The sequence below is a fragment of the Mytilus trossulus genome, chromosome 9 (assembly GCF_036588685.1).
Source record: "Mytilus trossulus isolate FHL-02 chromosome 9, PNRI_Mtr1.1.1.hap1, whole genome shotgun sequence".
Classification (NCBI taxonomy): Eukaryota; Metazoa; Mollusca; class Bivalvia; order Mytilida; family Mytilidae; genus Mytilus; species Mytilus trossulus.
In genome coordinates, this window is record NC_086381.1 from 21,782,606 (window position 1) to 21,795,432 (window position 12,827).

The 12,827-nt window shown below is 32.0% G+C and overlaps 1 protein-coding gene across 4 annotated transcripts; it reads right to left on the reverse strand.

The window, feature by feature from the left end:
- Nucleotides 1-1,455: 1,455 nt before the first annotated feature.
- LOC134685308 (uncharacterized) lies at nucleotides 1,456-8,537 on the reverse strand. Of its 4 annotated transcripts, none has more exons than XM_063544964.1 (7): nucleotides 8,400-8,537; nucleotides 7,916-7,999; nucleotides 6,665-6,713; nucleotides 4,908-5,413; nucleotides 3,842-3,943; nucleotides 2,487-2,775; nucleotides 1,456-1,982 (listed from the first exon to the last, which is right to left on the reverse strand). In XM_063544964.1, exons 1-7 carry the CDS (start codon nucleotides 8,472-8,474, stop codon nucleotides 1,771-1,773), a joined length of 1,317 nt encoding a protein of 438 aa, XP_063401034.1. In that variant the 5' UTR covers nucleotides 8,475-8,537; the 3' UTR covers nucleotides 1,456-1,770. The 4 variants fall into 4 exon arrangements, with proteins under 4 accessions (XP_063401034.1, XP_063401033.1, XP_063401036.1 ...); XM_063544963.1 differs by having other exon boundaries at nucleotides 7,916-8,002; nucleotides 8,400-8,528; XM_063544966.1 differs by lacking the exon at nucleotides 8,400-8,537 and adding an exon at nucleotides 8,274-8,361 and having other exon boundaries at nucleotides 1,457-1,982; nucleotides 7,916-8,002.
- Between the last annotated feature and the right edge of the window lie 4,290 nt (nucleotides 8,538-12,827).

The following is a 12,827-nucleotide window of genomic DNA, read 5'->3' on the forward strand; positions in this document are numbered from 1 at the left end:
TTTATCAACAGATTAAGTGTTTACTGAACTAGAGGCTCTTTAGACCATGTGTCGCTCACCTTGGTCTATGTACATATTAAACAAAATACACAGATCGATTCATGACAAAATTGTGCATTGGTGATTGTGACGTGTTTGCAGTTCTTACTTTACTGTACGTTTTTGCTTCTTACAATTATCTCTATCTATAATTAACTTTTCCCATTAGTAATAGAAATTATTTTGTAAAAATTTACAAAAATTTACCAAATTAATGAAAATTGTTAAAAGAATTGACTATAAAGGGCATTTACTCAGTAAGGGATCAACTAACCATTTTGGTCATGTTGACTTATTTGTAGATCTTACTGTGCTGAACATTATTGCAGTTTATAGTTTATCTGTATATCTATAATAGTATTCAAGATGTTAACCAAAAACGGCAAAATTTCCAATTCAGGGGCAGCTACCCAACAACTGGTTGTCCAATTCATCTGAAAATTTCAGGGCAGATACATATTGACTTAATAAACAAAGGAATCACCGTCAGATTTGCTCTAAATGCTTTGGTTTCAGAGTTATAAGCCAAAATCTTCATTTTACCCTTATGTTCTATTTTTATCCATGGCGGCCATCTTGGTTAATTGGTGGGGTCACCGGACACATTTTTGACCTAGAAACCCCAATGATGATTGTGGCCAAGTTTGGTTAAATTTGGCCCTGTAGTTTCAGAAGAGAAGATTTTTGTAAAAGTTAACGACGACGGACGACGGATGCCAAGTGATGAGAAAAGCTCACTTGGCCCTTTTGGCCAGGGGAGCTAAACAGCAAAATGTACGGAAACCTCGCCATGCGACGTCATCAAAACGTCATCTTTTTAAAATTACCAAATACAACATGTTACAAGTATTGATTTCTTAAAAAATGAAGAGTAGGCTTCGACTAATATCCAATTGTTCAAAATACTTGAAGAAAGAAAGCTTAAAGCTCCGTTATTCTACCTTTGACGACGCAAATTTATGCATGGATGCAATTTGGGTACTCCTCATAACAGAATCATTGATGGTTTAGAGGTCAGTTCATACCAATTTTTCTATAATTCCATATGAATTCAAAATTAAATTGGTGTAACCATATAGTAAATTTATAATGATGCATCTACAAAATAAACACATAATCAAAACTTTTGCCTGAAGCATAAATAAACGTAGGTTAAAAAAAAAACTGTCAAAATAGGTGCCATTAGGGTACCCTCACGTTATAAAGGCAGCTATAGTATTCCGGTGATCAAAAGGCATCAATCGTTTGGGAGAAAACAAATACGGTTAACAAAGTAAAACGCATCAACTATAACAGGAAAACAAAGACTACAAGAGCAGAGACGAGCAACAAAAAACAAACGAACTATTCGATAACAAATGCCATATTCCTGACATGGTACAGGACATCTCAAGAAAGCATGTTGTGTGTCGGTCTCGATGGTCGAGAGACCTGCTGTAGCCCGTCCGCGTCTAACGTGCGACTCCCCGATGAACACGATTTAGCTTCCAAACGTTTTTTTCATGTGTTTAACGAGTGTAATTTGTTTTAGGGTATCCCCGAGTTACATGTTTTGCGTTCAATTTATGACAACTATTAAACTGATAAGTTTCCAATTATTTCTTATGCGTGAGTGGTAAAACATTCCTTTTATCAGAGGAAATTCACATTTATTTGTTCTTTATTGCATGCAAAAACAATTAGTGAAAAGTAAAATAAACACAAAACAGTTTGGTTATTCAGAAATCTTTATCATTGTTCCATTATTGCCTTGAAAAAAGATTCTCTGAAGTGGTTAATATCTTTATTTCCCAATGGAAGGAGAAGTCTATTCAAACACGTATAGCTTTCTGGCAGAAGTCTATCAGGGTTGTGTGTATTAAAGATGACTTCCAAAGATTCTTCCTCTAACGGTGGGTCATTAAGGTTTGTTATAAAGGCAAATAATAATCTGGCTTGCGTATCTGAAACAGAAAAAAGTGTATTAAATGTTTCAAATATCAATTCAGCTACCTTTCACTTATTTCTCAAAAAGTGATAAAAAATGTTTTAAACATTTTGTAAATGTAAGCAATTTAAATAAATGATACTAAATCCCATTTCAATGTTGAATTACACTTTAATCGAAAGCCAAAAGGCACATTACCCGTGACGATTTACAAATGAATTATGTTTCTTTTCAGTATATTTTATTTATCAAATGGACTTATTGCTGTTTGCCTAACACCCAGTGCCAATCAGCAAAAGTACGCACAAGTAGCTGGTTTAAAAGTTTTAACAGAAGGAAACATGCACCATTGTCTGAAGTAATAGTGAAACATTACAACATAGAAAGACACTATGAAATATTTATTGAAAACTGTTTATAGATTACCGTAATGATATTTCAATGGACAAAATCATGTTTGACTAAGTATAATATGTTAAAATGCATAATGTTCATATTTATACAAAGGTATTATTCGTACCATCTAGGGAATCAATGCAAGCTTTAGCAAACTTTACACAGTTTGTTTCTTTTTCAGTTTTGGCTTCCAGTTTTTCCAAGACTGGGTTTAGCTTGTCTTTCATGTATCTTGCTGTAATGCTGTATTGTTCTGAATAAACAAATAAAGGTTCAAACCAGTCGTTTGACTTTATTGCATCAAGGAAGCCCATGTAGCTGAGACCATGACGTAATTGGTCTATTTCGTTTTGTCTGTGGTCAATAATAAACCATCGGAGTATATACTGCAGCAACACATGTCGGTTGGTCATCTAAAAATATGCAACGACTTGAATACACTGCGTAAGATTTTTTTTTATTAATGAATGGGTGTTTTGAATATGAAGCAAAAAGATACGTCTTATATGTCTATGATACACAAATACATTCTTAAGAAACACATAAAGGTTCATTTACATCACCAGGCCAGTAGTCAGCACTTCTGTGCTGACATAAATTATAATTCATATGATCATATTTGTAAATTAACTGTTTGCAAAACTTTTGAATTTGTAAAATACTAAGGTTTTTCTACTTAAGGAATAAATTACCTTACCTTTGGCAAAACTTTTAGGTATTTTTATCCTCAATGCTCTTCAACTATGTACTTTATTTTGCCAGTTTAACTTTTTGGATTCGAGCGTCACTGATGAGTCTTTTGTAGATGAAACGCGCGTCTGGCGTAAATACAAAATAATATCCTTGTTTCTATGATGAGTGTGTTTACTACCACTGGGTCGATGCCACTGCTGGAGGAGTTTTAATTCACCGAAGGTATCACCAGCCCATTAGTCAGCACTTCTATGCTGACATGAATTGTCATTGATATGTTCATATTTTCAAATTAACTATTTGCAAACCTTTTGAATATTTGAATTACTAAGGCTTTTCTACCTCAGGCATAGATAACATTAGCTGTAATAGGCAAAACATTTAGGTATTTTGGTTCTCAATGCTCTTCAACTTCGTACTTTATTTGGCCTTTTTAAATTTTTTGCGCGTCCGGCGTAAATACAAAATTACGTAATGTCAGTACTGATTTATACAATATTCAAAGATCATTGATAACATAAAAAAGTTTATTCAAATGACGTACGGCCTTCACGACACGACAAATGTAAAAAGTAAAATAATTAAAACGAAAAAACTACTGGCCATAGTCTGTAATTTGTTCAAGACCTGGTGTATGATTGTCACATTGGTATTTTTTGTCTCTTCTGGTTTTAAATGTGGTTTAAAATAGCACAAACCAAAAAATGAATAGTGTTATCTGTATATCATTGTCATAACAGCAAATCATCTTTTTTTTTAATAAAAATAATCTGAAAGTATTCTCACCGTAACTATTTTCCCTACTGGCCACCCAACATAGTTAATAAAGGAGGCTACATCGCTCGCTATGATTTCGGTTATTTCTTCGTCGGATTTTGCATCGTTTAGCTGCAAAAGAAATTATCTTAGTTAAGTAAATGTTGCAAATGGCCGGTGTCAATGGATTACAAAGACTATTGTGTTTTTCTTAGAACTTTATCGTATTCTACGTACAAATAATTACAGAAACATGCAACATAAACACACGATATGTTAACTAAAATTATATGGTGTGATTTGAAAGGTTCAAGTTAAAATAGCATTACACTAAAGTAAAGATAGCTGTTAAATGCAAAGCAAACCCAAGACACGTTTACTGATAACTTTATTCTTTTTGGCTTTGATGTTAGTAAAAACTTCATTTAATGGTACCTTTTGCCTCGATCATACCTGACACAGGTTATTCTTACACTTTTGTTGTGTGTACAGAACTGAGAGAATTTCTCCACACTTTTGATAAGCTTCTGATATTTTAAAAATAATTTACAACTACAATCTGTTAATCGACAACACTGAATGCAACCCATCCATCACCGTTTTGCTATTTACGTTTACCAATAAGACAGATGCCCCAATGTAAAATATTATAAGCTGACTTAAAAAAAAGAGAAAATGGAAATGATAATTGTAGGGTCGGGACAAAAATTTGAGGAATTTTGCAGCGGGACAAGAATTGAGAAAACATCAAATTCTAAATAACTAAATTATAATCCTGGTACCTTTGATAACTATTGATTCGTGTAACGATTAAAAATAGAAATTGCTTAAATACCACCGCCAACTTGAAGTGCCATCATATATGCCAAATTAGATTCATGGAATATACTCCACATGATATATCTTCGGTTGCATTATTATGATTTAAAGCAAAAATTTAAATCACAAAAATACTGAACTCCGAGAAAAATTCAAAACGGAGAATTCTCGGCATATTCCTTAAAGTGTGTATGTCAACAAGAATAGTTTTCGAGAGGAAAAAGGCATGTCGATTGACCATCACGTAACTAGACTGAGAGACAACAAATAAACTTACTTGTTGCACAATCATTCGAACCTCGCCGTCTGGAATATCGTTCAAATTGCAATGCTGATCAATTTCATCAGAAGTACACCCAATGATAGCTTTATAAATGCCTCTGTGTAGATAAGGAAATCCACAATCACCATTCAAAACACATTCCACAATAGCTATTCCAAGAGCTTTCAACTCATCTTTTTTGGTACAGTCTTTCTTTGGTAACATTTGCCTTCCTTGTCCTTCGAATAGATTTGCTATACACTTACGAAAGTATACCGAATAGTACTCTCTTCGGAATCCACTTCCATCGACGTCTAATATGTCGGTATCATTGAAAGTGATTACAGGTTTTTCATGGACTGGACTGCTAATTTTAGCGAGCTGTTTCACTTTCCCAACAAATCGACCAGTTGCTTCTTCAAATATTTTATTTCTGTCAATTTTGATACTGATCATGCTTTCTCTTTTACCTATGATCTTGTCAACTAACGGAATTATTTCGTCACGATAAACATACAAATCTGAAATTGGGATAAAGATACACTATACGTACATTTGTTTTAACATTTTGCATCTACTTTTTAAATCAATTAACTTCCTTTAGACAGTCATTCGTCAATTGAGATTTGGCAGTCATATTAACCTATCAGCAAATGCTTTACGTAAAAAAAAAAAAAAAATCCCTTATTAATTACAAAATTGTTAATGTGTGTAAATGTAAAGGAACATTGGTCTTATTTTTGCCACTACAGTGTCTAAAGGTTATCAACCTGTTCTTTTATCATTGCTAATAATAAAAGTTTGAAATTTATGGATGATTTAATTATTAAGTTTTAGAGACCAACTAATGGATCTTATCAAATATCTCCTTACTTTCCTGCAATTCTAATGAAAATCAATATTGTTTAATTCATAAGCAATTGGGATTATATTGGAGTCTCGGGTTGATAAGGGAAAGTTAGAAAAAAATCAAATGCTCTATCTTATACTATTTTTCGCATCAAATTTTAAATCATTTTCTCATTACGTTTTTGTCTCAATTGAATAACCGTAATTCAAGTAATCTATGTTGTAAAACCTTATCCAATGTCTCTCGTGTGTATACAAGAATGAGCTTAATAATGTTGTAATGAAGAATATTCCATACCACACTGACCAATCTTATTTCAGTGTGATTCGTTTAGTTCGTTATTTTCACCTCTTAGTTCGGACAAATATAGAAAAATGACGCATATCTATTGAATATGCATAGGAAAGGAAGAATTAGATTTTTTACCGGATTGTTATAACATAACCAACACGACGGGTGCATCATGTGCAGCAGGATCTGCTTACCCTTCCGGAGCACCTGTGATCACCCCTAGATTTTGGTGGGGTTTGTATTGCTCATTAATTATTTTTCTATGTTATGTCATGTGTTCTATTATTTGTCTGTTTTTCTTTTTCATTTTTAGCCAGGCGGTGTGAATTTATTTTCGATTTATGAGTTTGACTGTCCCTCTGGTATCTTTGTTCCCTCTTTTACATAACAAAGGCGTTCAAAAATCAACAGTTAGAGAAAGAAAGTCATATGTACAAGAAATTGAGACACGTAAATTCTTTAATACATAACGCAACATAAAGATTTAAAGAAAAAACAAACAATCTCGTCAGAAAAAAAGAAGAAAAAAAGAGACCAAAGCACATATTTAAAAACAGCAAACAGCACACATAAAAAAAATAATCAATACCAAACACAATGCAAAAATGTTTTTAACAGCAGAGCAACTTACCTGCAATTGGAATGCTATATGCTATTCTGATGGCATTACGAAGCAAGTTCTGTAACAAATATGACCAGGTTAAAATATCATATCATATATATAGTATTCATTGTTACATGTAAAACAGTTCATATAGCATACATTTTGCAGGAGTTGTAAATATAAAAAAATGTGTTTATAGTTTTTAAATCGACGTTGATATATATAAATATCATCAAGAAAATAAGATTCCATCTCTTTCAGCATGCCCTTAGATATTCAGCTATATTTCAAAGGAAAAAAGTTTTGTAATTTATTCAAGTGGTAGAAAGTAGAACTGCCATGAAAATCCAAAACTGAAAGTCCATAATCAAAGGACAAAATCAAAAGCGCAAACACGTCAATTGATAATAACTGTCATATTTCTGACTTGGTACATTTATGTTCTTATGTAAAAAAATAGTGGATTAAACCTGGCTTTAAAGATAACTAAACTTCTAACTTGTATGACTTGTTATACATTCTTCTGTAACAACGCTTTAATGTGTAGAACTGCATGTTTTCTCTTCCATTCTAATACACGTAATAAGTAAAACAGCAAGAAACATGTTAAGCTAGTAGTGATATAAGAATACCATAGGTGGACATATATTTTTGAGTAGGGAAAATTATATGCTTTAACTAACAAATCAATTCGTGATGGCAACGAAATAGCATTCGAGATGATAATTTTCGATGTTCTTTATCATAACATTGCCCTAGTAGTTTATGAGTTTAATTAATAGTTTCCCTCTACCAGTTAAAAAATCATGCAAGTATGTTGTGTTATTTCTACATTAAGTATATGTTATAATGTAATAGTGTTACAGGATCATTTATAAGACGAATTGTGCTATGATATTTCTTGTTTTAAATGCAAGCATTCAGTGGTTGTCTTGGTATAGTGTATTTTTTATTTTGTTCAGGAACTTGCTTGTGTGTACTTTTTGTATTTAGAAAATGAGATGTTGAAATGTTTGCTATTTTCTGTTTTATTCATGCACAATTTTTTATTGACTTTGGACAGTTTACAACGCGTCACACTGTATACCCTATGTCTCTTGTTAAGCTCCCTATATGTCTCTTAGGCTATTTTTATCGTTTACTTGCTGTCTCATTGAAGTAAATATTTTAGTTTTAGAAGATATTTTAAGGTTACGGGTAATTCATTGTTCTTTGGAATCGTTTGAACTAATTTAATGTGTCTTACAAGACGACTTATATTATACATAATGTACTTGCCTCTAGATTGTTGTTGCTGGCCTGTGGTTCAGATGATGGAACACTTTTTATGCTACTTTCTTTATTCCCCATTGCGTTAGATATCTGCTGAAAAATAAAACTTAAATGTTTTGTTTTCAATTAAGTTATGAAAAAATATTTTTAGTATAGGCATGTTAAAAGGTTTTACTTATTTTAAATTGGGAGCAGTAAATAAACATTAAAAAGCGAACAAATAAATGCATAAGAATGATTCATATGTGATTACAGAAAATATGAATATAAGAGACACATTTTTCCGTTCCTTAAACATCTATCAACCTTTTTACATACATTTAAATGATTAATGTTTGATATTGTTTAGAAATGTTTTCAATACTCAGATTTGAATATGTTTTAATGGCAAGGAGCATATTTGCCACCAGCTTATTATTCAAGTGTCGAATTTCACCGTGCATGTTTATAAACATTTCTAAAAATATTTGCATGAAAATGTTAAACTCACCTGTCTTCTGTTAGATAGAATACATTTGGAAACAATCCAGAAATAGGTAATCACTTCCTCGTCAACATTAAACATATATATATATATAGATGTATTAGAGATATAAAGATTAAATAGACCTCTTCAGCGTTATAAAATTCATATCGTTTATAATTTTAAACTTCGCAAAATATATGCTATAAACTATGTATATATAAATCCTTTTTGAAATCTTTACTTGAAATTCACATACATTAGTTTAAATTATATTGGTTTTTTGACTTTTCGATTAGCTACAACGATTCACTTTCAAATACCTTCCGGGTAAATTTGGCAGGTTAGTATACAGCCCTTCATCTTGTAAAAGTAAAAAAATCTTCTAACAAGCATTAAAGAAGAAATTATATGAATAAAAAAGAAAAAAAGTTGAAAAACTATTGGGAATTTGGAAACGATATATGTTGTTATCAGATTATAATTGTAAACGTTATACATGTCTACAAATGGTTGTCGACATATAACATAAATTCATCATCATATATTCCTATAATGTATCATAGCTCGATTGTATAGGGGAAATTACTTTATAAACGATATAAGGGCATGTCTCTGTTGGGTAAGATTTCTTCATACGTGTATAGTACATGTACAGTATCAAGTGATATTTATAATGCGCAGGAGTATTTTCCCTGTGTTTGTCACGTCTTGAAAATTATCAGCTTGCGCACTGTACCGCACAAATGTACTGAATAAGATTAAACAGGCCAATGCTAAAAGAATGATTTATTAGCCTCTCGGCCATTTTCACTGAATAAAATCATCACCCTAGTGGACAATTAAACATCAACAGTTCATGCAAATCGTCAACACAGTAAGAGCGATAGAAGTCAGTCTCAATAGTTCAAAACTGCAAGACTCTAAGAATATTCAATGTTTAAGAATTTGATGTATTCCTGGTAATATTTTAAAAAATCACTCTTCAAAACATTGTGATTGTGTAAACCAATGAAATTAATTTTCTTTCGGTGTAAAAACAAATTAAAGTATTCATAGTACTTTAGATTTTGAATCAGCGTAAAGGATGCTAATACAAACGCAGATGTGAGCAAATAGCTGTACATATTAAAACATGCTTGTACCAAGTCGGAAGCCTGTAGTTCAGTAGTTGTCGTTCGTTGCTACCTGCAAGTAGGCTAACCTTTCAATTGGCAAAAAAATCATTATATTGAGAACAATGTTTGTACAAAACAAACAGACATAAAAGGTAAACATTCAAGTACAGCAGTCGCAATTGTGTTCTAATCTTAATCACTATAAACACAAACAACTCTGTCAACAAAGGAAAACAAAATGACATAATGACAAAGCACATAAGCAAAAGTGAAAGAGAAACATACAAAAAATACAAATAGTGACAATGGCTCAAAAAGATAATAGCGGGTATGTATGTATGTATACCGAACCTCGTCAAAAATATATTACAAAAAATGAACAAATGGTAATGATAAACAAAGACAAATCAAAGAACACTATAACAGGTACATTCAATTCAGGTGATTAACAACTTCTATACATAAAATATATGCCATCCTGTATTATTTGTGAAATTGAATCAATTTATCAACAAAGTCTTTGGTGAACACTGTTAAAGAAAATAAGTACAAAAAGGTTTCAAACATACAAATAGTTCATCAGCGTTCTGCCCAGACACAGGTAACGTGTAATAAATCAGAGTATGATCTGCAAGCTCTTGAATACCAATATAAAATGAGTTGGGAAATTTCTTTCCAGTATTCAGGTGACGTTTGTATATAGCTACTAAGGTAGGGAAAATTGATAACTTCAAAAACGAAAGTGTCTAGTGTGTCATAGATTCTGATCCTGAGTTGACCGCTTGTGTCAAAGTCGAATAATGGGCATAAATCAAGCGGAGGAAACAGTGTCTGTAACTTCTGTAACTAGTTCGGGAGGATATACCAACGGAATCCAATCAAAAAAGTTCGGATTTTGAATGGAAACAAACAATCACTAATAAATTGATTCAAACAGTTCATATTTACACAACTTCAAACTACACTGATAGCTGTTTATAAGGTTGTTTTTTGCTTGAAGTAGTTTCTGGTTTTCCTTTTACTTAAGCAAAGGAAAGTTATCTACAAGAGAGAAAAAAACAGTGATAAAAACAAGTATTCATAAGATAATTTGTTTCCATTTCTTTCCACCTAGAATATGAGAATCATTATCCTACATTAGAAGTAAACTTGAAATTAAAAAAAAAAAAAAATATGAGACAGTTATGCTTGCAGTCTGTTGTTATTTATGTATTATTGTCATTTTGTTTATTTTCTTTTGTTACATCTTCTGACATCAGACTCGGCTTCTCTTGAACTGAATGTTAATGTGGTATTGTTATGCGTTTACTTTTTAATACTGGCTAGAGGTATAGGGTTGAGATCTCATAAACATGTTTAATCCCGCCACATTTTTGCATCTGTCCCAAGTCAGGAGCCTCTGGCCTTTGTTAGTCTTGTATTATTTTTAATTTTAGTTTCTTGTGTATAATTTGGGGTTAAGTATGGCGTTTATTATCACTGAACAAGTATATATTTGTTTAGGGGTCAGTTGAAGGACGCCTCCGGATTCGGGAATTTCTCGCTACATTGAAGACCTGTTGGTGACCTTCTACTGTTGTTTTTTTTATGGTCGGGTTGTTGTTTCTTTGACACATTCCCCAATTCCTTTCTCATTTTTATTCACAAGTAAAAGTAAACCAAGTAGAAATGTTAATAAACAGTTGATGCTTTTTATGCAATATATAAAAGTTATCATGAAAAGAAAGAAGAAGGATTGATGATTTTTAGTGAAAACTTTACACAGATAAAAAAAGAATACAAAAAACAAACAAATGTCCACACTTACTACAGTTCTAAACTTTTGACCTCTGTCTATTCCCTAATTAATGTTAAAAGTATCTGTAATTATCTCACTAATGGTAAAATTGCAAATCACTTCAATTATTCATTAATAAAATCACGCAAACAAATATATTTTAAAAGCACTTTACAAGTAAATACTTTGATATATCACATTTTAGTACCACGAAATGAGTTTGGGAAAATCTTTGCAGAACTACAGAAGTTACAAACAGAGAGAAAAAAAGAATTAGTAATTGATAGAGCGCAGATATGAAAGTAGCATTACCTTTGATGAAGACACACAAAGATGAGTTTTTCCGTTTTGATCTAAACTTTGCCTCTGATGGACGGGCGGAAGAGTAGTGGACAAAGGGGATCAACATTCTTCACTTTACTTTTGGATGATTTCAAAAAGTCAAATTTGAATATGCTCGAATGGCAAGGATGACATTTGTTACCAGTTCACAAAAAAGCTGATATTGCCAGGGAACGTTTCCATGGATTGAAAACCAATTTTTATCTCATCGTTACATGGTGGCCCAGATTTTCCATTTTTTCCGCCGTTTGTTTTGAGTTATTTTAGTGGACGAGAGAGTGAGCATGAATTGAGTATATTGTTCATCGTAAACTCTTATTTCAAGGATACTATTGGTAAGATACATATGCTCTTTATTATTACTAGCTACTTAAGATGTGAGCCTTCCAACAAATCTTTAGTTTCGTTTATACCATAATTCTACTGAATTATTTTTTGGTATATTTGTTGTTAATCCTTTTTAAATGTCTGTCTGGATATTCTCTTATGACCATAAATAAGCTTCTGTCTAAGTTCGGTAGAGTCTATGATAGTTTAAGAAAGTTTTTAAAATTTCAACAACGTTAAATACATAGTGAATTGAATGTTTTCTGGCAAAAAAATAGGTTCATTAATAAGTAAAATACGGAAAACAGGATTTGTTATTTAACATCATTTACTATCTTTTGATCATTAACAAGTTTGATAGAAATCCAGGAAAGTTTAGTCCGCGAGAGTATCAACAGCCCAGTAGTCAGAACTTCGGTGTTAAGTAAACATGAATATCAATAATATAGTCATTTCTAAAAATTTCATGCTTTCAAAACTTTGAATTTTTGGAAAAACTCAGGATTTTCTTATCCCAGGAGTAAATTAACTTAGCCATATTTGGCACAACTTTTTGTAATTTTTGGTCCTCAATTCTCTTCAACTTTGTATTTATTTGGCTTTTTATGTGTTTTGATTATAGCGTCACTGAAGAGTCTTGTGTAGACGAAACGCGCGTCTGGCGTATTAAATTATAATCCTGGTAAGTATAGATATATATTTAGAAAGTAATTAAAATTTCAAACACTTTAACCACACCGTGAATATGTGTGGCCGCCACCAACGACGACGACGACGGAATGTAGAATTGCTATGTCTCGCTTTTTCGACAAAAGTCGAAGGCTCAACAAAAGTGGTTATATATGCAAACAGATTAATGTTGTTGACTCCCATTAACAGTTAAACAGAACA